At 41.7% G+C, this 27078-nt stretch overlaps 1 protein-coding gene across 3 annotated transcripts in view; it reads left to right on the top strand.

Moving 5' to 3' along the window:
- Positions 1-27078, top strand: part of ST7 (suppression of tumorigenicity 7) — a 149638-nt gene that overhangs the window by 65115 nt on the left and 57445 nt on the right. For all 3 annotated transcript variants that reach the window (XM_061467661.1, XM_061467660.1, XM_061467659.1), the window contains exons 2-4: positions 12702-12784; positions 21339-21498; positions 26490-26544. In XM_061467661.1, the coding sequence (XP_061323645.1) occupies positions 12702-12784; positions 21339-21498; positions 26490-26544 (298 nt within the window). The remainder of the gene's footprint in view (positions 1-12701; positions 12785-21338; positions 21499-26489; positions 26545-27078) is intronic.

The raw sequence follows: 27078 nt of genomic DNA, 5'->3' as shown, positions 1-27078 counted from the left end.
TGATATAGAATGATATATAGAATATTTCCCTGGAGTTATTTACTAAAATGTGGGGTGCACTCTACAGCCCCTGGATGTCCAGCTGGAGAATTTAGGTAAGTGGGCATTTATTGTCACAGGTTCCAGGCTGGACCTAAAAGTGGGAGCTTCCCAACACAGCTTTGAATTTTCAAGTGAGAGCCAATACAGTACCTGAGTGGATCAGCAACAGGGGTGATACACAGGTATAGTTAAGTCCTGCACAGTGTTATTTCTCATACAGGCTTGTCTATCAGATGTGCTTCATTTGGCTGATTTAGTTTGGTGTTTTTCATTTCTCTCTCCCTGCTGTTTGGTTTTAGAGGAAAAAAGATAAGACAGTAACAGGGAGTGCTGGGGTTAGTGTATTTGTGTTGTGTTTCTGAACAGCCTGACTGCTCTGGCAGGTCAAGTGACAGTTCTGCACAGCAGTAACCTCACCAACTTCTGCCTGCGAGTCCTGTCCCACTCTTTCTGTGGTCCCTCCTACCTTCATGAGGTGACCTGCCTCTGAAAAGACTTGTAATTTTAAACAGAAGAAAGGAAAATTACAGAAGACACTATTGGACAGAAAGCTGTTTCACAGTTGTTTTCAGCCAGGTCAGCCACAGCTTGTGTTTGGAATTAAAATCACCAAATACTCAGTAAGAAAAATAGTGGGTGTCTTGCACTGCCTTTTCTCCTGGGATTTCATCAAAGGGTAAATTAAATAACATTATAGTTAATGAGGTACCCTTAAGTGGCATTGTATTTGTCTTTTTGTGAAACAATACAAGCTTTAGAACTATGGACAGTCCAGTTTTGTCTAACAGATACATGAGACCTTTGGAGGAAATTGCACTGGAGAGAGACTCACTGCCTCTAGGGAGAGGAGGACCAGCCCATGTTTTAAAAGTCTGACTTCAGCCTTTGCTGTGCCATTTGCCATGCGTTTGGTTAGACATTCTCTAGAGCTCACTCTACTGAAAATCTTTATTATGCAGAATTCGCCCCCAAAAGTTTATCTCCTCATCAGTCAGGTCCTGAATGCAGATTGCAGCTCTCTCTAGAGTTACTACAGAGCCTTTTCCATTTTAATAACTTTTGGGTGTCCCAAGAGACTGATAGGCAATGGAAATTATACAGCACTTGTCAAACCTGCTCCTATGCTTTCTTTGAAATACCCAAAATGGAGGCAGAGAAGTAAAAGTTTTCTACTTAACTTGTCTTCTTGTCCATTTGGTACGATTACTCAGTGTGTCAGCTTTAAGAAGGCTTAAAAAGGGAAAGCTGATTATTAGATACAGAAGAATAATCAATCACACGTAATGGAAAATTATTTTTCCCTTCTTTTTGTGCTGCATTACTCAGACCATCAATTACTGGGGAAAAAAATCCCTGCCTCATATAGAAATTTATTATAAGTAGAAATTTCTTATAGAGGAAAAATAGCATAAATACCCTATTGATTTTGTAAGTAGGAAGCACAGATGAGTTTTCAATGATGGGATAATGATACTAACTATTGTAGACCTCCAGGGAGTTTTCATGAGGTTGCTGGCTCTAATTAAGAAAATGTTTTCCAGTCACCTCTATTCCAAGAAGCACCTTGCAAATTTCTTGCATGCAAAGAGATCATGATCTTAGAGACTCTCAAAATAGATGTGCTATATAGAATGAGGCTATCAAGGTTAGAATAAAAAAGTCCAGAATGGAATATTTCTTCAGAATTTAAAAGAAAAAGAAATCTATCTGAAAAATAGAAAAAAATTAGTCAAGATGCAAATTTCAGGGATATTTTCTGAACTTTTTTCATTGCTGACACGATTTTTTTGGATGCGCAAACCATGATGATACTTGTCTTTGTATGCCTATGAATGCAAAACACAAGCAAGGATGGAAGATGTGACACTTCTCTTATCTGTAGGTTTAGTGTAAATATCAAATCCTGCATGGAACAAAAGGAGGCTGCAGGGCAGCTGAGGATGCTTTGTTCATGTGCCTCTTTTTGTCTTAGCATGGGAATAGCTCCTCCAAGAGAGGTTCCTGGATAATGGGAATCAATGGGATGTTTTCTCTTTTGTGGAATGCCAGTAGTTGGCGGTGAAAACTCTGCATGATTTATCTCTCAAGAGTAGATTCATCTTTGTTATCTGAGGCACTGGAATTAATCACTGTGGCAAACTTTTAGTTTAGGATATTCTTTAGACAGCTAATGAACCAAAATCAAGAAGATTTAATGAAGCTCTTACCTCCTTGAGTGTTGCATGAAAGAAGAGGGCAAAACTTCCCCTGTTCCATTGAGAGAACTTTGCTGATCTGGCACTTAGAACAAAAGCCATTAATTGTCTTAAATGACTCTAGATAATAAGGTTTAGTAATTGGCTTTTGTTTTAATACAGCTTTGAAAGACTAAACCCCATAAATCTGTGTAATGCCTCAGAATAAGCAACAGTTAAGAGGCAGGTTCGACTTCACAAATAGTGCCTGTCCAAACGGGATAAAGCTGCATCAGTTCAGTTACATGAATGATCTCTAACATAGTTGATGTTAAGAATAATTTTAAAATATGGATTTGTTTGGGCATTTGGAGGTACAGAGTGGAAATAAGGTAATTTGGTTGCAGTGCATGAGTACAGTTTTGCAATGAAATACATTATTACTGATTTAGTGTTGGTATGGAAGGTTACAGGCTCTTTAGGAAAGACAGGCCTGGCAGGCGGGGAGGGGGAGTTGCTCTTTATGTTAGGGATAGGCTGGAGAGTATGGAACTCTGTCTGGGGACAGGTGAGCAATTAACAGAGAGTTTGTGGGTCAGGGTTAAAGGGAATATAGCTATGGGAGACATTACTGTGGGCATCTGTTACAGACCGCCTGATCAAGGAGAACCTGCGGATGAAGCACTCCATAGACAGATAGGAAAAGCCTCACGCTCGCAGGCCCTTTTTCTCATGGGTGACTTCAACCACCCTGACATCTGTTGGAAGGAAGGTACGGCCCGGCACAAGCAATCCAGGAGGTTCCTCGATTGTGTAGAAGACAACTTCCTTCTGCAAGTAATATAGGAGCCGACAAGGAGAGGTGCCGTGCTTGACCTCGTGCTCACCAACAGGGAAGGGCTCGTTGGAAATGTGACGATCCAGGGCAGCCTTGGATGCAGCAATCATGAGATGCTCGAATTTGAGATCCTCAGGACAGTGAGAAGAGTATGCAGCAAGCTCACTGCCCTGGACTTCAAAAGAGCAGACTCTGGCCTCTTCAGGAACCTGCTTCGGAAGGTGCCATGGGATACAGCCCTAGAGGGCAGAGGGGCCCAAGACTGTTGGTTGATATTCAAGGATCACCTGCTGCAAGCTCAGGAGTATTGCATCCCAACCAGAAGGAAGTGCAGCAGGAGGGCCAGGAGACCTCCTTGGACGGATAAGGAGCTACTGAGGAAAATTCAAATGAAAAAACAGGCTTATAATAAGTGGAAGCAAGGACAGGTGGCATGGGAAGAATACAGACTACAGTCCCTAATGAAGAGTCCCTCCCCAGCATCCCTACAGGCCCCCTTCAGATACTTGAAGGCTGCTATAAGGTCTCCATGCAGCCTTCTCTTCTCCAGGCTGAATGGCCCCAACTTTCTCAGCCTATCTTCATACGGGAGGTGCTCCAGTCCCCTGATCATCCTCGGGCCCTCCTCTAGACTTTTTTCAACAGTTCCATGTCTTTTTTATGTTGAGGACACCACAACTGCACACAATACTCCAAGTGAAGTCTCACAAGAGCAGAGGGGCAGGATCACCTCCTTCAACCTGCTGGTAATTCTCCTTTTGACGCAGCCCAGCATACAGTTGGCTTTCTGGGCTGTGAGAGCACACTGAAGCCGGTTCACATTCATTTTCCCATCGACCAACACCCCCAAGTCCTTCTCCGCAGGGCTGCTCTGAATCTCTTCTCTGCCCAACCTGTAGCTGTGCCTGGGATTGCTCCGACCCAGGTGTAGGACCTTGCACTTGGCATGGTTGAACTTCATGAGGTTGGCATCAGCCCACCTCACAAGCATGTCAAGGTCCCTCTGGATGGCATTCCTTCCCTCCAGGGTATCAACCGAACCACACAGCTTGGTGTCATCGAAACTTTAAAATCTTCAGGGGAGTTGTGTAACAACAGCATTTCAAATCAAGCGGCAAGCAGCCCGATTTTAGAAGTGAGATTGAAAGTGTTGTAAGACAAGTTGATGAAGAACCAAACAACAACCTAATTTTACACATCCACAGCTCTGAAAATCCAAATACTAATGTCTGTACTCAGTATGTCATTGCTCATCCTTCATGCCTCACTTTTACTTGCCCAGTTGCTCCCTTCCACCTGTACATATTAATACCTGGAGTCTGCTTTTAGCATTAGGACACTGTGGTGATCATAAAAAAAAGTACAGTAGTTAGTCCCTGACGGTTAAGGGCTCTAAGGTCCCAGGAAAGGATTTCTCCCATGTTTTCTTTAAATGGAAATGCTGGGTTGTTTTTTTTTTGTTTTGTTTGGGAGGGCAGTTTTTGGGGGTGTTTTGGGTTTTTTTTATTTTTTTTTTTTTCTGCCAGTATAGTAGCAAATATTCGTGTTCATGCAGCATGCTCTGCAATTAACAGGAACTGTATAATTAACTCATGTCACCACCACATTGTGAAAGTAAAAGCAAATGTCCTTGTCCCTTGGCAGGGGCAACTGCGTGGCAGCAAATTTGCATTATAATAGCAGCTTTCATGGGGGAAAGTTGATCTTTTTTTCTCCATACTTTTATTCTCTTCAAATCCACAAGGTGGGGAGTTCATGACCTCAGACAAATGGAACAGCAGAATACCGTGCTTGAGTCTAGCAATCCTAACTGGTTTTAGTATTTGAATTCGCAAGAGAAATTGTTTTTCTTTGGGTAGGTGTACTGTGTCCGGTGCCTGTATGTCCAGGCACATTGATACCAAGGAATAACTTGTTGACTGTATCTTTTCCTACATGACGGAAGCTATTAGCGTTGGCAGTCTTCTCCCAATGAAAAGGTACTTCTGAATTGCAAGACATCTTTTGTAAAACAAAAATAGTCTTTATTTACATTCATGTTGCATGTGTCATTTCTTGTGTGTCTTTTTTGCCTTTGCTGTTCATGTCTCTATCTCCTTTCTAGTCATGTTAATTTTTATGGCCATTCATTTTTTTCATTTATTTTGTTTTAACTCATCTCTGTATTATACTTGTCTGTCTCTAATCTGGTTTTCTTTTATTTTCTCTTTTCCATGTCACAGTAGCGTCTAAGTTGTATTTTGTCATCCAGATTTGGTTGCCTTGATTCACCTGTATGTCCTTCTGCCCTCAGTTCTGTGACCATTCCTACTCACTCCCCTTTTAACTGTGGTAAAGGTATTCTGTTGAAAGCGAAAAGCTACATTTAAGATGTGGAAACATGGAAGAGAGAGAGAGCGTGGTGTTCTTCAGTCCAGAAAGTTCTATTTCATTAATTAGAAATATCTGTGAGGGCAGAACTTTGATTATGCACATCTGTACAGTTAATCAGAGTTCATTATTTTTCTCAAGTAATAGGTGGCTTTTGGCACATCACCATTTTCTCTCACTTAGGGTCTAATCCAGGATTCACTGAGAGCAACAGACTGCTTCACTGGCCAGTTAGCTTAGGCTCCAGACATCTGAATGTGGTTGAACAAAGTGAGTGGGCATCTGGATTTCCTTGTGCATAGTACACAGATATCCTGCATGGACTGGCCACATGTTTGTTTCTGAGTGACAAATCTTTTCAAGTTTTGAAACCAGATCTGGAGAAAAGGCCTTCAGGAGGAAGCTTCATAGCATTTGCAACAAGGAAAAATGAAACTCACTCTGCAGCATTCTTAAAGATTCGAATGATTACTTCTTCTTTGGTAATTATTCAAGAAGCATGAAGACGTCAAAACAATCTTAGCAGCTTCCCAGGGAAAACCCTGGTAAAAGCTTGTGAGTTTGGTGTTTTGGGTTGTTCTTTTATTTTCTTCTTTTTTCCTGAGACACCTGAGACAACACACTGCACTGGCTTTAAACCTGGTGGGGATTATATTTATATTGAGCTGGAGGCCATCATAGTATATAATGCATAATTCAGCCTGACCCTAGCATGTTTTCCCAAAAGTGTATTGTTAACATTCTTAAGACAGATGGGTTGAAGATTCAAAAAGATTATGTATAAATAGTTCAATTAAATTCAAGATTATGCAGCACTTTCTACTCAGAGAGGGGAAGTTTATATATTTATTAAAATAAGTTTATTCATTTTTATTTTGCCCTCTTTGCTGACAGTTTGGTGGAAGAGTTCTTCACCGCTGCAACCAGTTGGAATCAGAGGGCTGCATTAATCCATACAGTGAGGCCACTGTGAGATAAGCCACTCTCTGCTGCGTCGTCTGTATCGTGTTTGAACACTAGCTTGAATGGATGGTTGCAGTGAAAAGCAACTGAATTGCTGTGTCAAAGGTCTTCAGCAACAGGTTTCTTAGCTTGTTGCCTCTCTAAAGGATTTGAGCTCTTGGCTCTGGTGTTACAAGAATTTGCATTGTTCGCATACCAAGCAAATATGATGGAGAGTGGGAACATAAAATACAGCAAAATTTCTTAGTGACACACATTTTAGCCATGATGACTTGAGGATCAGTAACACACTGGAAGGGTTCTGTTACTATAAGCTTTTCTATGATTTCTGGCCATTTGTTCTTATAAAACTTACTACTGTACCCAGAAACCTTGTCTCACATAGTTATTATACTCAGTTATTGACATATATTTAATTTTATCTGTATTTTCAGAAAATTATTTTTCTTCTTAAAAGTGCTGTAAATGATGCAGTCCTATCTTCGCTCTGTTTATGTGTGATTTCTGTAACACTGCTATTAAATTTTTGTTTGCATCTAGTGTGCAAGCTACATAGTCTCACATTCAGAAGTAGGTAATGGGGCTGTCATTTCAGTAGATCCACATGTGGGAATAGCAGGCAGTTTGCAATGTTCCCTCTCCTAGTGATCTTCTAATGTAATTAACTTCTACAGCAGCACGATGATACTTTAAGCAGTTTAACCCCATTATTTCCCTCCTACTGGGGTTCCTCACATGCCTGAAATCTGAATGCCTCAAGTCCTTGAAAAATATTTTAAACAACATAGTTTTTATCACCTTGAATGATACATTGTATGTGATTTGATGGTTTTGTTGCTTGAAAAATGTCTGGATTTTCCTCTCCTGTTAATTCCCACATTCAGAATGAATCATGAATATTGGAAATGAATAACATACATAACAGGAATGAAATGGCATCAGCTTTCAAGAACATTTCAGTTGCCTCTTTTGATTAGCCTCAACAGGAAATCTTAGCTATGACTTGTGTGCTTTTTTAGCTTGTCTGCCGTGAACCAAATAAGATGTAAATTCATCTCTGTGAGCATGCACAGTTAACAATGGAATAACAGTCCTTCCCTAGATATTATACAATAGGATGGAATGATTCACCAATGTAATGTAGGCACCTCTGGAAATGTAAGTAGGGCCTTATTCTGGGTGACTCAGGCATGATTATAATAAAAGCAATAAAGAGAAGGGAAGAGAGAGGGGGGTGGGTATTTGTAAGGCCAGGAGCTTCTCACAAGCACACATACTTGGCTTGTTTAGACAGCATTTATAGGTCATTCTGGTTGTCTTTAAATAATAAAAAAAGCAAACAAACAACCAAAACCAATAAACCAAAACAGGCTGTACTGTATTCCATTATCTCTGCTAACACACCTAAAATAAATCATTCATCATCTGAAGCCTGTGGAAATAATCAAGTTTTGACAGTAATTTCAGATGAGTTGGCTCTGTAGGAACATCAGGCAAGTTTCTTTCTCTAGATACTCATTAGTTGCCCTTTTTAAGTCCTACCAAGTTACAGAGATGATATTCCAAGCTGAATAGATGCACCATCTTCCCTTTGTGGACAGACATAATTAGGCACACACAGGTATGTTCTGAATTCAGAAGAAAGGATGTACAGTGCCACCTTTCCCTGGTGATTCTACTTGGCTTCTTTATTCTGCAGTCATTGCAGTTCATTCTGCTGGCATTGTCAAATCTCATTTCCCAGAAATCTCTTTCTGCTCCCCAGTCCCCAGGATTAGACAGTTTAAAAAAGGAGAGAGGAGAAAAATACTGCTATCCAAATTTGGGCAGATGGACATTTAGCATTGTCTAATGATGCTAGTTTATTGCAGCACACTGAAGGAAACCTGAGTTCACTACAGGACAGACATTTGATATGATAATGATTTCTGCATTGCCAGAATGGTAACTGTAAAGAAATGCACATGAAAATCAACAAGGTGCTTGGTGACAGCCAGCATGGCTTCACTAAGGGGAAATCCTGCCTGACCAATTTGGTGGCCCTCTATGATGGGGCTACAGAACTGATGGACAGGGGTAGAGCAGTTGATATCATCTACCTGGACTTGTGTAAAGCGTTCGACACTGTCCCACACGACATCCTTGTCTCTGAATTGGAGAGACACCAATTTGATGGATGGACCACTTGGTGGATATAGAACTGGCTGGATGGCCGCTCACAAAGAGTTGTGGTCAATGGCTCAATGTCCAGCTGGAGACCAGTAACGAGTGGTGTCCTCCAGGGATCGGTGTTGGGACCGGTCTTGTTCAACATCTTTGACAGTGACATGGACAGTGGGATTGAGTGCGCCCTCAGCAAGTTTGCCAATGACACCAAGCTGTGTGGTTCGGTTGACATGCTGGATGGAAGGAATGCCATCCAGAGGGACCTTGACACACTTGTGAGGTGGGCTGATGCCAACTTTATGGAGTTTAACCATGCCAAGTGCAAGGTCCTACACCTGGGACCCAGGCACAGTTACAGGTTGGGCAGAGAAGAGATTCAGAGCAGCCCTGCAGAGAAAGACTTGGGGGTGTTGGTTGATGAGGAAATGAACATGAGCCGGCTTCAGTGTGCGCTCATAGCCCAGAAAGCCAACCATATCCTGGGCTGCATCAAAAGGAGAGTTACCAGCAGGTTGAAGGAGGTGATCCTGCCCCTCTGCTCTTGTGAGACCTCACTTGGAGTATTGTGTGCAGTTCTGGTGTCCTCAACATAAAAAGGACATGGAACTGTTGGAACAAGTCCAGAGAAGGGCCACGAGGATGATCAGGGGACTGGAGCACCTCCCATATGAAGACAGGCTGAGAAAGTTGGGGCTGTTCAGCCTGGGGAAGAAAAGGCTGCATGGAGACCTCATAGCAGCCTTCCAGTATCTGAAGGGGGCCTGTAGGGATGCTGGGGAGGGACTCTTCATTAGAGACTGTAGTGGCAGGACAAGGGGTAACGGGTTAAAACTTAAACAGGGGAAGTTTAGATTGGATATAAGGAAGAAATTCTTTCCTGTGTTAGGGTGGTGAGGCACTGGAATGGGTTTCCCAGGGAGGCTGCAAATGCTCCATCCCTGGCAGTGTTCAAGACCAGGTTGGACGAGGCCTTGGGTGATATGGTTTAGTGTGAGGTGTCCCTGCCCATGGCAGGGTGGTTGGAACTTGATGATCTTAAAGTCCTTTCCAACCCTAAGTATTCTATGATTCTATGATTCTAATTACTGAATTCTCATTAAGTTCAGAATAAAAACAGTCTGTCTGCAGATCCTCCAGTGCTTTGTTTTACTGTTTTGGAGATGTTTCTTATAAAGTGTTTGCTTCTGTTAATATTTATGAACATAAAGGGACTGGGAGAGTAATTAATAATTTGCAAAAGTTGATAGTTTTCTTAATAAACAGAATATTCTTATAGTTAATGAGTAGTAATAAGAATGGCGAAAGGATTAGGGAGATACAGTCCAGATAAGCAGCTCTGGTACTTAAGTGCAACTGTAGCAAATGTACTGAGCTACTCCAGTTAGCTGGTAGACCAGCCCATAGAATCTAAAAGCATCCAGCGCTGTATCTGTTCGCCTTGCCCGCTCCCATGGTTAAGCTCTAAAAGTGAAGTGAAAATCATAAAGGAGCAGCAGTATACATTCAAGCAAATAAGAAAGCAGTAACAATGGTGCAAATGACACATAAATTGAATCCTGTCTTCATTCAGGTCACAGAGTTTGTCTATGACTCAGTATACACTCCTTGTAAAAGAGTGGTGATGGAGAGAAGCTAACAGCATTTCTTAAGAGCCTCATTTATTCTACTGCATTGATAAGCTCCATGGAGCTGATCTGTTGAGGGGGCTCTTCAAAATGGAAATGCATTTCTGAAAGCAAATTCTATTGATGGCAGTCAGTAATGATGAGTATCTCATCACTGATTAAGAAACTTTATTGTCTTTGCAGCACTTCTTAGTGAAACAGGCAATAGGAATTTAAAACAAATAGACTATATCCATATTCAGTGGATAGCCTTCATGGAGATTCTTCTAAAACACAGAAGATTTAGGTGGCTTCACAACTTGGAAATCAAGTTTCCTCTAGGGTAATAGGAAAAATTTACCAGTTTAATAGAAGAAATATCAGCATTCCAGGAGCTGTGAAGCTGTGGCGGAGGAGTGGGAGAGAAAGCATGGCCTGGCTTTTCATGTTATTGTTGGCACAGCAGCAGCACTGTGCTACATGGGAGCTATGAACATCTATATCCCATCAGAGCATATACTCTCTCAGGAATATCCTGACCTAAGCAGAGGAAGTAATTTCACTGGCAGTCTGAAATTTCCCCAGTGACATAGTTTGATTATGTCTGTGGCTTAGATTTGCATTCCAGAATGAGGAATGTTTCTTCTAAAGGAATCATGCTGGTTGGCAGAACCCAAAGCTATTTCAGTCTCTCCATTCCTCTCCCTTCTTAGCAGGTACTGGGGCTGGAGAAAGTAGGGACTGCTATTTCAAAGGCAGCTTGTATTAGACATATTAAAAAAAAAAAAAAAAAGAATGGGAGCAGTAAAAAAAGAAAGAAAGATGTGGGAAAATCCCAACTATTGAGCCAGAGCCAGCATAAATCAGTGTAGCTGTACTGCACACAGTAAAATTTGGGATATTATCCTTATTTACACTAGCTGAGAATCTGACATCTAATTCATCTGTGAAAGAAAATGTACAATGGAATTAAACCCCACTAAACTAGTTCTTTGCTGTACCAGCTCAGTGCTTAATGCCACTCCAGCAGAGCAGAAAATGACACTTCCATTTTAACAATTTACGGCTTTTTCAAGAAAAAAATACAGAAAATATGCAGCCAAAACCCAAACAAAGTAGCTGAATTGCAGGGTTTCAGTCTCTTTTAGTGATACATTTCTGGAAGGCAATTTTCTGTTTTACTGGTCATGGAAAATTAATCATATGTTTGATGATTTGTATCCTGCTGTTGTAATCTTCTCTTCATTTTTTTTTGGCTCCATATTATTTAATCTCAGTAAGTGTCATTTCTAAAGAGAACGGAATGAACTGAGGGCCTCCCATCTATGTATCCGTATCTTTTTATCAGCATTTTTTAATGACTGGTAGTCTGATACAAGCCTTTTAAATTTAACAGCTAACTGTTGTCAGTTCCCTCTTCAGTCATGGATGCATCTATGTATACAAATATATATGCTTGTGTGTGTGTGTGTGTATACATATATGTGTATATGTTTGAGAAATACTTTGGCACTGGCAGTGTAAAAAAAAACAGTAGGTTTTTTTTTACAGAAGATATTCTAACCCTCCATGTAGTTTAATACAGAATGTTTTCATTTGTGGAAGGTGGAGGTGAGGGGAAGGTGAGAGTTTTCTTTAAACACCTAGAATTTCATGGAAGAGCTCCAGTTCTCCTTAGTAGCTTCTGTAGAGTGATCCAAAACCTATAAAAACATTATTTTATTCTCTTAAGGACATAGGGATTTTCTGTGGGGGGCTGAGCACAACTACCTGGGGATTCTCTGAGCAGCTTTAGTCAAAATAGGATATGACTAGAAAAAGCTCTTTGAATTTCCAGAAGCCCATACAGATGGAACTGCCATTCCCTGTAGCTTCTCTGGCTTTGCTTCTGCCCTAGATTTCAGATAATCTGGATAGCTATCATGATTTTCACCCCTAATTATCAAAAAGCCAGTTAGGTCTTCTCCTAATCTGTTATTTGCATTTACTCACTGTTCTCATACTGAGTGGTTCACCAACTTTAATGAAGTGGAACGAATTAGGGAAATGCTATTATAATTTACTTCATAAAATAGGAACCAAGGTGATGAGAAATAAAAGGCTTTTAAAAATTTGTCCAGATTTACCAAGATCATGCAGGATGTTGAGACAGTGTTGAATGCAGGACAATGAGATCAACCCTAAAATTTCTAACTGCAGTGGAGTAGCAAATGCAATAAAGAAATGTCTTCCATGTAATGTGGGCAGTCCTGAACTCAATGTCAGTGGAGCTTGGACTGGAACATGAAAGACCTGAATGCATGTGCAGCGATCTTCCAATGAATTGTGGCTGACTGTTGTGAAAACAAAATTCTGCATGTGGCAGTCTAATGCTGTATCACATGTTAGGCAGATGGAACAGGATGCTTTTTAAAATTTGTCTTTTTCACCAAAAGTAAGGTAATAACTTATCTGAGGTTGGAAAACAGTTGGGAGGAGGAGGGGACACATGTGGAGAACATGTCCTGCTCTTGTACTCATGGTTTCCTCTCTTTTCTTTTCCAGTGAGTATGTTTTTGAACACATTAACCCCCAAGTTCTATGTTGCCCTGACAGGCACTTCCTCATTAATCTCTGGACTTATTTTGGTAAGTACTAGATACATTAATATCACTTTATAAATTGATACCGTTATCCAGAATGAGATTTCAGGCTTTATCCAAGTTAATGGGTGTCTTTTTTCCCCCTTAAACTTACATTTTTGCAGTACATAAAATCTGTATTTCTTTACAGAAAAGAAAGTATATTCTTTTTTACTGTGGGAACAAAATAAAAGAGAAAATGTTTCAGTGCTATATGTCTTTGAAGAAAAAAAGTCTTGAAAGACAATGTGCCCCACTAACAACCTTATAGTAATTCTTAAGTGTTTGCACATTAGGTGTTTCCATTGGCAAGTACTACAGAAATAAAAAGGCAGGTAAAAAGATGAGAAGAGCTTCCAACTGTCTCAGCTTAATTACAGCAGGATCTTAATTAAACTGTATCAGTTTGGTGTGGGAAATCCACACCTTTCACTTCCACATTGCCTGTAGCTGGTGTAGACAAAGAAATGGCATCCTTAACTTCTGAATGCATATGAGACTCATCCCTTAGATGATTTCAGGTATAAAGCATCAGGTGCACTGCTGCTGTGCCTTGCTCTCGGGTTTCTTTGTAGCAGAAGGCAAATACTTAATGTCTGCACCTTGAGCATTCATCATTCTTGTATGGATTGAGACCCAAAGTACAGGACGGAGCTCCAGAGATATCAACGCTTCTTTCAGCATAGGAACAGGAGGCCAGCATTTAAGACTTGGATTCAATTCTTCACAACTCAAATGCATGGAAGGAAAATACTGTTTCATTCAGTACTGCCACTCAGAAAGAAGAAATGTTTAAAAGGCCGGGCCCCATCACCAAGATGAGAGGGAATGAGAGAAATAACATGGTTTCATAGGCACAATTCCATATTAGAGAGTGAAGACAGAGGGCACAAAAAAGACAGTTTGTGCCTTATGAAAATACCTTACAGAATCAAACAGGAACAAAAACCCTGAAGAGAGACCAAATGATCTGTAACTACATTCTGTGTATAGCACGATTGCAAGTGTAGCTACATTTTATAGCGTAGTCATGAAGGCAGTTTCTGAAGAATAAGTCCAGTAGGAGACTTGTAAGCAAGAAATTTCTAAGTGCTGTACTTTGATGGGAAGTACAAGAAGAAAGTGGCAAAGACTTTTCAAGAATGTGATATGAAGAAGGGGCAAAAGAAGACTGATAGAAGCCTTCCAAGAAGAGATTAGACTGAGCCAGCCTAACAAAAAAAAAAAATCACTAAATGCTGTATGATGAAGTCCATTATGATCAAGTTGAAGGGACAGTGAGGTGATGGAGGCATAGACACAGACTGGAAGAAGATTGAAAGCTCTTTTTTGTGGACCTTTACTACTGCTACCAGTTGTTGTTTGCTTTTCATATGCCACCATCCTAACTGTGCAAAAGATACATAGGCCTGGCAGGTAACAACCAGGAAACCGAGATTGTAGGGACCAGTGTCCAAGAGGGACATGTGGTCTGTAAATTGGATAATGAAAAAGGAACTCAGCAGACACAGTCATGGCAAGAAGAAAATGCACACTGAACAACCATACATCAGGAAAGACAGCTGAGTAAGTCCTAGTGAGGTAGTGCTAGTCTGTCACTAGCCCCAGTTGTGGTTCAGATTAATAATCTCTTAATCATCTTGCTGTTTACCAATGGCCTAGTAACATGCTGAATTGCCCTTATGACCGCACACTTACCTGTCACACTAAACAGCAGCTTCAGTTCTAAAGGATTCTCACTCCTGCTAATGGTATTCAGTGAAACTCATCTATAAAATAAACATTCTCTTGTCAAAACTGCATCACTGGGGTATTTTTCAGTATAGATGTACTAATATTCCTTGGAATTTTCCACCATATGGTCTGGCAGATTTCTTTCCGTTATCAGTTGGCTGCAATTCCTAATCAGAAGGAGAAATCATAGCACTGCAGGTTATGAAATTATGGAAAAATCCATCATTTCAGAAGTGTGGTAACCGATGGGAAAGTGAATGCTTTTCCTATTTCATGTTTGGTTCATGTAATAATGACTGTGCAGAGTTCAGCTTTGGGCAATTGCATGCTATGTGACTCCTTTGCAAAACACTACTCTCCCTTCTTATTTTGTCTTTTACTTTGTTTTCATTCTTTAGGTGAAATTCTGGCTTTGCTGTAGGCAATGTGACTTAAATGAAGCAAGGATTTCAGACTTTCTTTTCTGCATAGCTGAGAACTGTACAGAAAATACTCTTCTATCTCAAGCATTCTCCCTAATAATTCTTGACTACAGCACATAGTTTAAAATGAACAGTTTATCATATATTCAGTTCATGCCTGCATTATTTTAGGCATCAAAAACAGGAACCAGATTAAGTTCCAAGGTGCATTAGAAATATTGTATTGGAAACTTGGTTTCGCCACAGTTACTTTTGATCCAGTAAAAAACAGGGTTCTGTCTCACAGAATACAATGAGCTGCATTGTGTTCAGTGTTTGAGAGGCAAAGGTTTTCCACAGGTAGGGTAATAAAACTGTCATGAAACACAACTGACATCCAGTAAATGCTGTGAACTGGAACTATGTAAATGCCACTGAGATTTCTAAATAAGGCTGCGTATTTAACATACAGTTATCACCAGAGTGAAAGCTGGTTAGCAAGTGCCGGTGGCATTTGCACTGCAAACTGAAGGAGTCTCAGTTCTAACAAAGCACAGGCAGAAGTGAAGCCCAGTCTTGAATCTCCACCAAGAATGCCTTGTTATTCTACTTCAGAGCTTGGGACAAACAAGAGTTTTCTCCTACACAATGAGAAACATTCTGCAATGAACAAATACCCAGTCTTTCAGAAAAAAAAAAAAGAATTAGAAACCAAATCTAACAGAGGCAGAGCATGGGTGAGTCTGCACACTGGCTAGCACTGAGCAGCTGGGCTGTCTGTTACTACCCGAGTGCGTATAGTATGTGAGAGTCCCAGCCTTTCATAGCCAACAGTACTAGTACAGGAGGTTTCAGAGAGAGAGGACCTGAGTAACCCAGAAGGGACCTCTCATTTTCTGTAGATATTAAGTGGTGTTCTGCTTGTTTCATTACCTTTGTGTAGTCTGCCGCAAAGAGGCAGAAAGGTGACTGAGTTCTGGGTGTTGCCACAGATTCCAAGAAAGTCTGACAATTGTGTGGAGACAATCTTTGGTGGCTGAAAAGCAATACCTGGTAATTGTTCAAAGTTCCTGCTCTGCTCAGCAGAGGCTGACAGGTCAGGGAGGGCACAATCCCTGTGGGGTTCCTAAGAAACTGGAAACACTTGCCAAGGAGCAGATGAGAGGGGAAGGGTCTGTAGGAAGGTGACCTATAATCCAGTCCACAGACAAGAGAGAGGTATCATAAGTAACTGGGGTCTACCCAATGTTGAGAGAAGTACTACACTTAGCCTTAAGTGCCTATAATATAAGCAGTATATTACTTTCTTTCCCATTTCTGTATTTCCAGAGGTAGATGAAGTGTAAGTAAATAGCTGCTCATTAGCACTGCATGTGTCTTCCTGCTCATGCTGACTTCTTGAGATACGACAAGTAGGTGTTCAGTAACCAGGAGCAGAGCCTAAGAGGATGCTAAACTGGTGTATTTAATCCAGAAGGAATGGGGCTGCATAGCCTTCACGATTGCTGTTAAGAGCACTGAAAGCATCATCAGAAGCATACTTTTTTCTAGAACCAAGCTGGGCAGGACTGGAAGATCTGCTTGAGTCGCTGGCTACCCCTAACAGCTAAGTAAAACAGACCTGGGACTTGCTTTTTTTGGAAGGCAAGTAACAGTGTATAGTTACATCCATATGGATAAACACTCTTGCCTCTCAAAACAGGATGATCTTTTCCATTCTGTTTACTGGAAACAGCCCCTGGACTTTGATATCCCTAGAACGTGTCCAGTCATTGCCTGGGAGAGTTGGCACAGGCCAGGCAGTGTGCTAGCAAACAGTACGAATGATGAAGCCAGCGAAACCTGTGCTGTGGTCCTGTTTTATTTATCAAATAGGCTTAACCGTGGAATCAAGTGCTACTATTGATATCCTGTTCCTCAAGAGAGTAAATTTCATTTAAATCCATTAGATGGTTGTTACCACTGAGGTAACCGTATTAGGAGAGTACTCCAAATCTTACCCTTCAGAGACCTGGAAGAGGCTTAATGAAAACTTGGAGCTGTGGAAGTTGCTCCTATAGTATTTCTCTTGAAGACTCGATATATGTACACTAGAAAAGGACTACGGAGATCACTGTAAGAGAGGATGCCTGTCTTGGATACGATTAACAGAGCGTAATTCAAAACACTGATAGACATCGCTACTTGGCTCAGTGAGAGCCACTATCAAAACCATCCCTTGTGAACTGGTGCATTTATGGTAGAATATCTGTTCTGAAAAAACAGGCAGGAAGCTCAGATATACAAGTGATGCAAAATAGATTTGTTGCTACACAGAGAAATAAAATGATCCAGGATTTAGAGCAGAGATAAGAAAGAGGATGACTGCAATGTTTTCATTGCACAGGGGAAGAGAAGTATCCACCCAGAGAAGCAAAGGCAAAAAAAGTCCAAAGCAAATATCTGAAATGCATTGAGAAGACTTACGAGTGATTAACCAGCTTACCAAATATATTTGTCACCTTCAGGTTGCTTTTTCATAGGCATGCATTTTTAGAAATCATCAGTAAGGATTTTCCAGAACAAATATTCTTACATTAAGCATTTTACCCAATACTAGACTAAAAAATTCTAGATCTGGATTTCTGTAAATGTTCAGAACAGGGTTTCAACTTGGCCTTTGTGAACATAATGGAGATTATCGACCCTGTTCCACTTTGAAAGCACAGGCACCAAACAGAAAAAGCCCACAGAAATATGCTATTCCTGTGGAGGGGACAAGCTTTGTGAAGATGAGCTTCCCTCCCACTGTATCTGTGCCAGAAGTGAGGTAGCCTTATCTTTTAGAAGTGGTGCAGAAATGATCTTTCTCCTTAATTTCCTCTCTGATCCAGACCTTTTTCAATGGGTAATTAATTAAGCCTTATAGTCAGCTATTATTCTGAAGATACCTCTCATCTGCTGAAGTGTGAAAAGCTTGTTGACTTCACATTGCTCTCAAACTGGCTGGTGCAGTTAGAAATTAATTTGATTTGCAGAAACTGGGTTTCAAAACAGCTGACACTGAGAAAGGTATAAAAATTCTGCACAGTGAATTTATTGTTTTGACTTCAGTACCAGGTTACAGATTACATTCTCATACACCCTGAACAAACCACTCCAAGCAAAGACTTATTATGATGGTGATTTATGACTTCAATTTCTAAGAAACTCTATGCATTGAGATCTGGCTGATGTTTCCTGGCACTGAATTCACTCAACATTGTAAATATTTTTAAAGCTGCCTTAAACAATTTAGGAGCTTTAATGTCATTTTTAAAAGTAATTAATGTAAAGTCTAGCGAGGCAGACTTACAGCTGTGTCACGTTTCAGCAAGTCTCTGTCACTGAGCTGTAGTATTTACCACACATATCTACATTCTTTCTGCTTGTACTCTCAGTTTTACTGAAATTCAGTGTGACAGTTTTCCAGCTGGTATATATTTGTGCGGTGCAAGTGGGTTCAAGCATGCTCTTGTGCTGCGCCACTCTCCCTCTCTGGGTTTTACTGACTTTTTATCGGAAAGCTGATTATGATTGAAATAACGACCAAGAATTTATTAGCACATTTGGAAAAATCTAATTTTTTTCTTCTCCTACAGAAGGTACAAAGCTTGTTAGAATCATATCATCATAGAATCCTAGAATGACTAGGGTTGGAAGGGACCTTAAAGATTCAGCTAGTTCCAGCCCCCCCTGCCATGGATACCGTTAGATACGGTCTATAACTGCCAAGAGATGTGAGCAGCCAGTCTGGCAGCTGTACTTCAGGCCCTGACTTACATTACAGTGACAGTCTTACCGAGCATCCCTTGCCTCAGTGTAAGACTGTAATCTTTGATTCTAAACAGCCATTCCCTCTGAGGCCTTGGGCAGGTAGAACTTGATTGGTTCAAGCTTCAAAGTTTGCAAAGATAAAACAGAAACAGATGTTCACAGCAGATCTGGGACTTTTATCTTATGGCACAGCCGTTCTCTCATAGTCAGCCACATGCTGCCTGGTCTCAGATCAGAAGAGTTAAATTCTAAACCCGTTAGAAAGTGTTGTGTGCATTAAGAGCATGAGAACAGCTAAAACCAAAGCTGGCATGCTCAGCCATGCCAGCTCCCTGTCCACCATCTCCAGCATTTGGAGGCAGTGCTGCATGCCAGGGGAAGTATATCAGCAGTACAGAACAAGTGTTCAGTGATAGTACCTCAGCACTCTGTCCCTGGCTCCCAGCATTCCCACCTGGGCACTGCTGCAAGTGTCTGCTGGTGGAATGAGTACAGCGACAGAGGCACTGTGGAGCCTGTGTAAGGAGGAGTTGCCCTGGCTGTGCGGGTTTTTGGTCATTTGCCTGGGATGTCTTGCTCACAGAGATCTGGGTGTGTTTATGTTCTAGTTTCTCTGACCATCGCTTTATCTTCCCAAATGCTTGTGATCTCAGTGTGTTCACATAGCCTTTCTGTCTTTTACTCATGAAGCTGATCTGTTCTTCCTAGTTGATGTCTCCTAGAAAAGCCATTAGATTGTTTTGGGGACCAAGTGAACACCAGGGCTGCCAGGCAGTCCTGTGTGAACTTGTCTCAAGTGGCCGCCAGCTGCATTCCCACTCCATCCCAGTGCAGCTTTATCCATATGAATGCTCTAGGTGCTTTAACAACATAGCTGCACATCCGGGAAGCCCCAGTGTGCAACGTATTGGCCTGTTCTTTGGAAAGGAACATTTTCTTACTATGCCAGAAGGTTTTCCCCCATGGAATGATTTAAAGGGAGCAGGAGTATCTCTTGTCTACAGACAATCCCATGGAGACACAAGTCAGTTCGATTATAGAAAGAGCTCAGGAGAGCTAAAAATTGGAAACACATTGTGTGAGTGACAGTGTGAAGCCCAGCCAGAACCTCTCTGCAGCAGGTGGACTTCCATAAGGCCTTCCAGAGCCGGCTGACTTCTGGCTGGCACACCAGAAGCTGCTGCACAGCATGCTGATGGGGTCAGAGGTGTGGACATGTTTCCTTCGCTGATTGTGCCTAGTTGTAAAAATTAATAAATAACCTTTTCGTTGTTTTGGTAGATGTCTTGTAAAAGCTTGCAGCACTGGCATAAAACATGGAGGCACTGAGTAACGTCTAAAGGGCGAAGACCGTTCATTCACAATTTCTAGTGCAATCAGTATTACAAAGTACTGCCAAATTTTTCAAAACCCCTTTGATTTGCTTTTGTTTCAGTTGGTATGAAGACATTTGGGCGATGATTCAAGTGCAACTGCAAAATGCACTCATTTTACATACTCATTAGAAGTGCCTGTGCCTTTACAATTTTTACAGTCAGAACCTTTTTCCTGTTTATATGAAACAGGCTTCATTTCTAGGTTTATGTGGTTTCCCGAAATACATGTATTCTTACCCAAGAATAGAATTCCTCAGTGAAAATACTGCAAGTCCATATTTATGTATATAATTTCAATTATAAGGGGTTCTTTGAGGCTGTGGAATGATTTTCCAAGTAGAGCTTTGTAAATATTTCTTTTTTTTCCCTGATCACTGAACCAAAATGCTGAAGATAAAATTAATTTGGCATCAGCCCAAGTCACCCAAACCAAACACAGTTCACAAACAAAATCACAGTTCAGTTGGGGGAAAAAAGCCCTGAACAGAACAGGATTCAGCTGCCTGGAGTTTGTTAGGTATTTTTAACATTAAATTAAACCCAGTAAAGTCCTTTGGAAGCATTACTGGGAAAACAAGCAAACCTGCTTTTCCTCACTTTCCCTTGACTGCAGTGTGAGCTGGGGAAAGGCGAGGGGAGAGCATATTCCTGACTGCAGCATCCCATTTGCGCGGCCGTCAGACAGGATCATCGAATCACAGACTGGTTTGGGCTGGAAGGGACCTCAACGCTCACTCACAATTACAACCCCCTGCCACGGGAAGGGACACTTTCCACTAGATCAGGTTGCTCGCAGCCCTGGCCAGCCTGGCCTTGAATGGGTGGAGCTGAGCTCCTATCTTCTTGGTTGTTATTTTTTTTTTCCAGGAGTCAAATTAAAGGAATGGTCCTAGCACTTTTAAATGCCTTAAAAAGAAATAATGTGACGTTGTGATAAAACAAAAAATAAATGAATAAATCCCAGATTCTTTCTGCTGACGAGAGTGAGATTTTTCACCAGGTTTTTAAAGCGATTTGCCGGATTCGGCACAAACCTGGATGGAACTTAAGCCCTCTGTATGCCACCGGCAGACCGGCTGGCCGGTTCGGCGAGGGTGCCTCGGCCCTCCTCGGCCGGGAATGCGGTGGCAGGTGCCTCCCTCAGGAGGCAGGGACCCCTGGGCGGCCGGAACCCGCCTGCCTGCGCCTGTGCAGGGTTCCCGCGCGGGCTGAGGGCCGGGCGGGCGCGGCTGACGCGCTGTGTGTGTGTTGCAGATCTTCGAGTGGTGGTACTTCCGCAAGTACGGCACCTCCTTCATCGAGCAGGTCTCGGTGAGCCACCTGCGACCCCTGCTGGGCGGGGTGGACAACAGCGCGCCCAGCGCCGCCAGCGCCGCCAACGGGGACGCGGACTCCAGCCGGCAGAGCGTCTCAGGTGAGCGGTGCCTCCCGCCCGAAACCTCCTGCTGCGGCACCCCGGGCACGCAGCGCGGGGGAAGGCGGAAGTGTGTGCCCGGGGTTTGCGCGCCAGCGGTCGCTCCGGTGTGGAACCTCAGCAGGATGGGGCTGCTGGGTTCCGGCCGGGGCTCAGGTGAGTGGCACAGCCGTCGTGGGCAGTCGGCCCTCCTGCCCACAAACACTCCACAGTCACCCCAGCCAGCGGTGCCACCCCCGACTTCAGGTCAGGTCTGTTGTGGCAGCCTTGGGCAGCCTGCTGAAGGGAAGGCCCACGGAAGCATAGAATCAGCTAGGTTTGAAAAGACCTTTAAGACCATCAAGTCCAACCGTTACCCCAGGACTGCCAAATCTACCGCTAAACCATGTCACTCAGGGCATCTACATGTTTTTTGAAAACTTTTGAACACTGTCCGGGGACACCACTTCCCTGGGCAGCCTGTTCCAATGCCTCAGCACCCTCTCTGTGGAGAATTTTTTCCTAACATCCAATCTAAACCTTTTCTGGTCCAGCTTGAGGCCATTACTCTTGTCTGATCTCTTGTTACTTGGGAGATCAACCTGCATCTCACTACAGCCTCCTTTCAGGCAGTTGCAGAGAGCAGTAGGGTCCCCCTGAGCCTTCCCTTCTCCAGACTAAACAACCCCAGGTCCCTCAGCTGTTCCCCATCAGTCGTGTGCTCCAGACCCTTCAGCAGCTTTGTTGCCCTTATATGGACCAGCTCCAGCACCTCAATGTCTCTCCTATAGTGAGGGGCCCAGAACTGGACACAGTACTAGATGTGCAGCCTCACCAGTGCCCAGTACAGGGGTATGATCACTGCCCTGGTCTGCTGACCACACTATTGCTGATACAGGCCAGGATGCTGCTTGGCTGCCTGACCACAAGCTGCTCATGTTCAGCAGCCGTCAGTCATCAGCCCCAGGTCATTTTCTGCTGAGCAGCTTTCCAGCCACTCTTCTCAAGGCAGTAGCGTTGCATGGGGTTGTAGCAACAAGAAACACCGTCTTCTGCTGAGCCATGAGACCAGATAAGGCTTCCTTTAAACTTGTTTTGTGGTCAGATGAAAGGCAGAGCTGCTTCATTAATTGTTCTGGCTAATTATATCTTTCCTAATTCATGCAATGCTTATTGCTGAGGCCATGTTGCCAGTGCATCTATTTCTGACTTTTGAAAGCCCTGCTAAATTGCATGTGCTCTTTCTGCAATATTATCTTTAAAGGCAGGGAGTATTTTTATTAAAATATTTTGAAGAATAAGTGTTGTTAAAATAAAGAATCAGAAAAAGATGTCAGGCATGCCCATCTCCTTCTGTTTGCATCAGTTTATTTTTTAGAACATGTAAGTAGTATGTAAACAGATTTTACTTTAGATTTTACTTTAGTAAGTGGAAGCACAGCAACTTTTATAGCTTAAGGGCTTGTTCTGTTCCTGACTCTGCTACTAATTTGATTTGTGATTTTGGGCAAGTCATAATGCAGGTTTTAAGAAAAGACATCCAGTAAAGACAGAGTTATATCAGAAGAAATTAGATGTTCATGCCATGGAGGGGAGGATGTCAGTTTTGAACTGAGGCAGCTTAAGTCCTGCTACAGCTCTGCCACAGAAGGATTATACCTGCAGGTCACTTCATTCACATTACAGGGTTTGGGATTCTGCTGGGGAGCTTTGAGTCAGGTGTCTGACTGTCTGTAAATCATTCCTCAGAGAGACAGGCCAGTCTGCCTAAAATGAATCAGCCTCCTATGTCCTGATCTTGCTGGACCGAAGAGCTTGAGTCCCAGGCAAATTCGTCTCTGTGCTTGGGTGACTCAGCTACCTGGAGAGGATGGATTGAGAACTTAGGCCATCACTGATGGAAGATGCTGAAATGCTGCTGGCTTGAGTTGGAAATACTTGCTGTTAATGGAGGTCAGGGGAGGAGCATCTTGACTTGTGTTCCTCATCTGTAAAATGAAGCTTACCTCTTTCAGCCCTAGCTTGGAATACAGACCATTATCTTAATATTGGACATTAATTCAGCTTTCATTAGGGATGTGCCTCTAGAATCAATTATGGTTTCATGAAATTTATTTCCTCTGCAGACTTTTAAAATATACTAGAATTAACAAGTGAGGAAACACGAATGGAAAAAAAAACACCAAATTCAGTTATGGAGAAAACATGATCGTTTAGCAGCTGAGGTGCTTGTGTCTATACATGGCAACTTTTATTTCTGCTGTTCAGTGTTCATGAAAACAAGCAAGCAAAAATCAGCTTTGAATTCACAAGTTAAATAAAATAAGTGGCCTCAAAAAATCTTGCTCTCTACTGAATATGTCAGGAAGCTTCCATATAGCACAGCAAATTCAACTCTCATCATTCCCACCTCAGCAAAGGCTGTGAATAGTGGCACTGCATGGTCCAGATACTAGATTTGGGTGAACTGGCAGAAAGCATGGGATGGCTTATAAACATCTGTGCGGCTTCATTAGTGTGGTCAGTCACACCAGCAACTCTGAATTAACTCCCGTTGTTTTAAAGTAGAAGGCACAGTATTTTGAGTAATGAGGTTTGTCCAAGCACCCTGACTTTTCTGATATAAAGAAATAGTAAAGGAGTGTGCATTGGCATTTGAGGCTATGGGTTGGGACTGTCCCAGTGTCTCTGGATAGTGTGTACAGATAGCCTGTTACTCATGCCTTCAGAAAGATATTGGTGCTCAAAATGTGATCATTGGACAAGGAACTAAAAGATTAGTAAGGTTACTCTTTAATAAATCCTTATTGTTTATATAAAATAAGGACAGATATATTATTAGTTTGTAATGTAACAGAAAAGGCAACCTTTGCAATTTGCCATGCATCAGCACTGGGATATTTCTTTCGCTATCCAACAAGGCAAAGATGGCTTTTTTGGTTGGCTCACCATGTTTCCCTATGTAGATGTCTGACTGTAGTAGAGTATTGGAGTAGATATTTTTGCCTTCAAAAGGTCAGAAGAATGGTTGTTGTACTGAGACCATGGTATCAGCAGATACCAAGATAGAAGGAGCAAAGAGCACATCATGTTTAACTAGCTAGACAGATGCCAGACTACCCACAGGACAGAAGGTGATAATAAAATCCCTTCTTCACCTCTGCTTTTTGTTCCCCAGTTCTACCTTTCCCTGCAGCAGTACTACAGTACTTCGTACTTAAGATAAAGTGTAATGGCTTAAATTTAAATAAGATGAGCACTGTGGTCAAGTAGTTGTTGCCTGATCTTGTTGGTTGCAAATGAAGTAAGCCAAGCCATTGAATTGAATTGTACCTCTGGAACTGAGAAGGCTGATGTTGATTTAACATTTACGATGCTGTGAAAGTCATATTATGTAAAAACTGTCAGATTGAAGCTGGTCAAACAGATGTACCCTCTGGCTGCACAACTGAACAGCTGAATGTCGATTGAGCACTTCTGCTGATTAAACCAGTAGATCTTTCTAATGTTAGCTGCCTGCTGAAGTGGTTGCTTGAAAGATGCAGATGCATAGTCAGTGCACTCACTCTTCCCAAACATCTTCCCATTCACGTCTCCATGTTTTATGCATGTCTTAGGTAATGTAGGCAGCAAGCTGAGAGCCCACCTCCTATGGCACTTGACTACTTTTTGTGTAGCTGTGGGTGTTATCATGTTATTGCAAATAATTTATGTAAAAAGCTTTCTCTCTGTGCCACTTTAGCCTCATACTCAGAACTGGGAGCTATGTCTATGAGAAAAGAGAAGGGCTGGATTTGCCAGTCTGTATTTCCATCTGTCTCTTTAATGAAACGGGCATAAAGGGAACATGCATATACTTTATCAGGGTTGTATAAAGTAGGGTAGATATCCTGCTGACTCAGTATTCCACCAAAAAAACTGTTGCTGTGATATTTTAGAAATGATGGCACAAAATTTCAGAGGGAAAAATGTGCTGGTTGGCTTTTGGTGGTGGAAGGCAGCTGGTGAAATGCTGGAGGGCCAATGCTGCTAATGAGTTTTTGCACAGCACCACACGAGGGATCATCCAATAGCATATATGTGGTGCAACATGTTGCCTCTCAGTGAGACTTTGTGCAAATAGTAGGTTTGATTCTGGTCTTACCTTCACTGGAGTGAATTGTCTGTGTTGAAATGAAGAGAACAAGTCTGGTGTTAAAGTAAAGGAAGAAAAGCCAGAATTAAGAGCTCACCTTTTCAAAAGCTATAGAAATCGATTATTTTTTTTTTTATTATTTCTTTTTACATTCTGTTTTAAAATATGCTGTTGCTGTTACGAATATTCTTCTCTCTTCCCCCCTGTAGTGTGAAGAATTTGCTTTTTTTTTTTTTTTTCCCCAAGAGAAATGTATGAAATGCTTTTAGTGTTGCCAAACACTTGCAATGAACTGAACTTTCTCTGCCAATCTATTCAGCATCCTTTGTCAACCCTGGTATAACTTCAGTAAGGTCAGCAGATGTTGCCATGGATCCTTTAGCTCACGAGCTAAGAAGGATTACATTTGGCAACTGGAGCTGAGATGCTCATTGATTGACAGTATTAACTGGACAATGAAATTCTTCTGTAGAAATACCAAGTCTGTAGGGGCTGAGTTAATTGCTGGTTTTCAGTGCAATAACCCAGTGTGATCCCTGTTCAATTCTGCATTATGGTAAACGCACATCCTGGAACTAATCAGTATTATCTTTTCATCTGGCATTTGGAGCTTTGCTAGTGGTTATTTGTCTGGAATGATTACATTTGCTGACACTAATTTATAATTAAGTTACTATTTTAAAAGGGAAAACAGTCTGGTTACCTACATCTCTGTGCTTTGATTTGTTTTGTTTTTTTTTCTGCCTTCATTTGTACTTATAAAAAAATCTATGTCATTTGATAAGGCTCATTAGAAGGTAACTGATGTTTCTGATAAACCTCACTTACCATTGTAATTTGGCAGAGATTCATTATTATGTATTTCTATTTATGACAGAATGCAAAGTCTGGCGAAATCCTTTAAATCTGTTCAGAGGAGCAGAATATAATCGGTAAGTGCTACGATGTTCCAGTCTCAGGCATAGTACTGCGTTAAGGACCTTAACTGTACTTTTCCATTAATCTAACTCAGAGATGGAAAACCAAAACCAGCTGCGGACACGTGCTCATGCCAGGTTTCTCTGTCATTTGTGAAATGTTTCTGAATGAAAAGAAATAGGAATTCATGCTCATGCATAAATTTTTGGTGACCTTAGAATAGAAATAGCTGGTACTGTTAATCAAGTAATTCTGTTCAAATAGTTATAGCAAACAACCTAATGAATTATATCTAGATTTCATGTAGTCTTAATGTTTGAATATATGTATTACCGATTTCCAGTGTTTGCTTTCCAACATCCTTACTAGCTTAGGTTCAGCTGCTGTCACTCCATCACAGTACAGTGAAATGCAGTGTATATTGGTTAGGAGATTGTCTGGGTGAACTTAGTCAGCTATGGCCATCTCTAACGTCTAGGATTCTTTCCTAGATTAATTTTGCTGAATGTGATCTCATCAGCCAAAATGTCTTTCTTGGCATGTTTGCA

Source organism: Pezoporus flaviventris, unplaced genomic scaffold (assembly GCF_033815535.1).
Source record: "Pezoporus flaviventris isolate CSIRO_AGI_PZ_B2104156 unplaced genomic scaffold, CSIRO_AGI_Pfla_v1 ptg000045l, whole genome shotgun sequence".
Taxonomy (NCBI): Eukaryota; Metazoa; Chordata; class Aves; order Psittaciformes; family Psittacidae; genus Pezoporus; species Pezoporus flaviventris.
The sequence above is the reverse complement of the archived record's forward strand: the minus strand, read 5'-3'. Positions and strand labels throughout refer to the sequence as shown.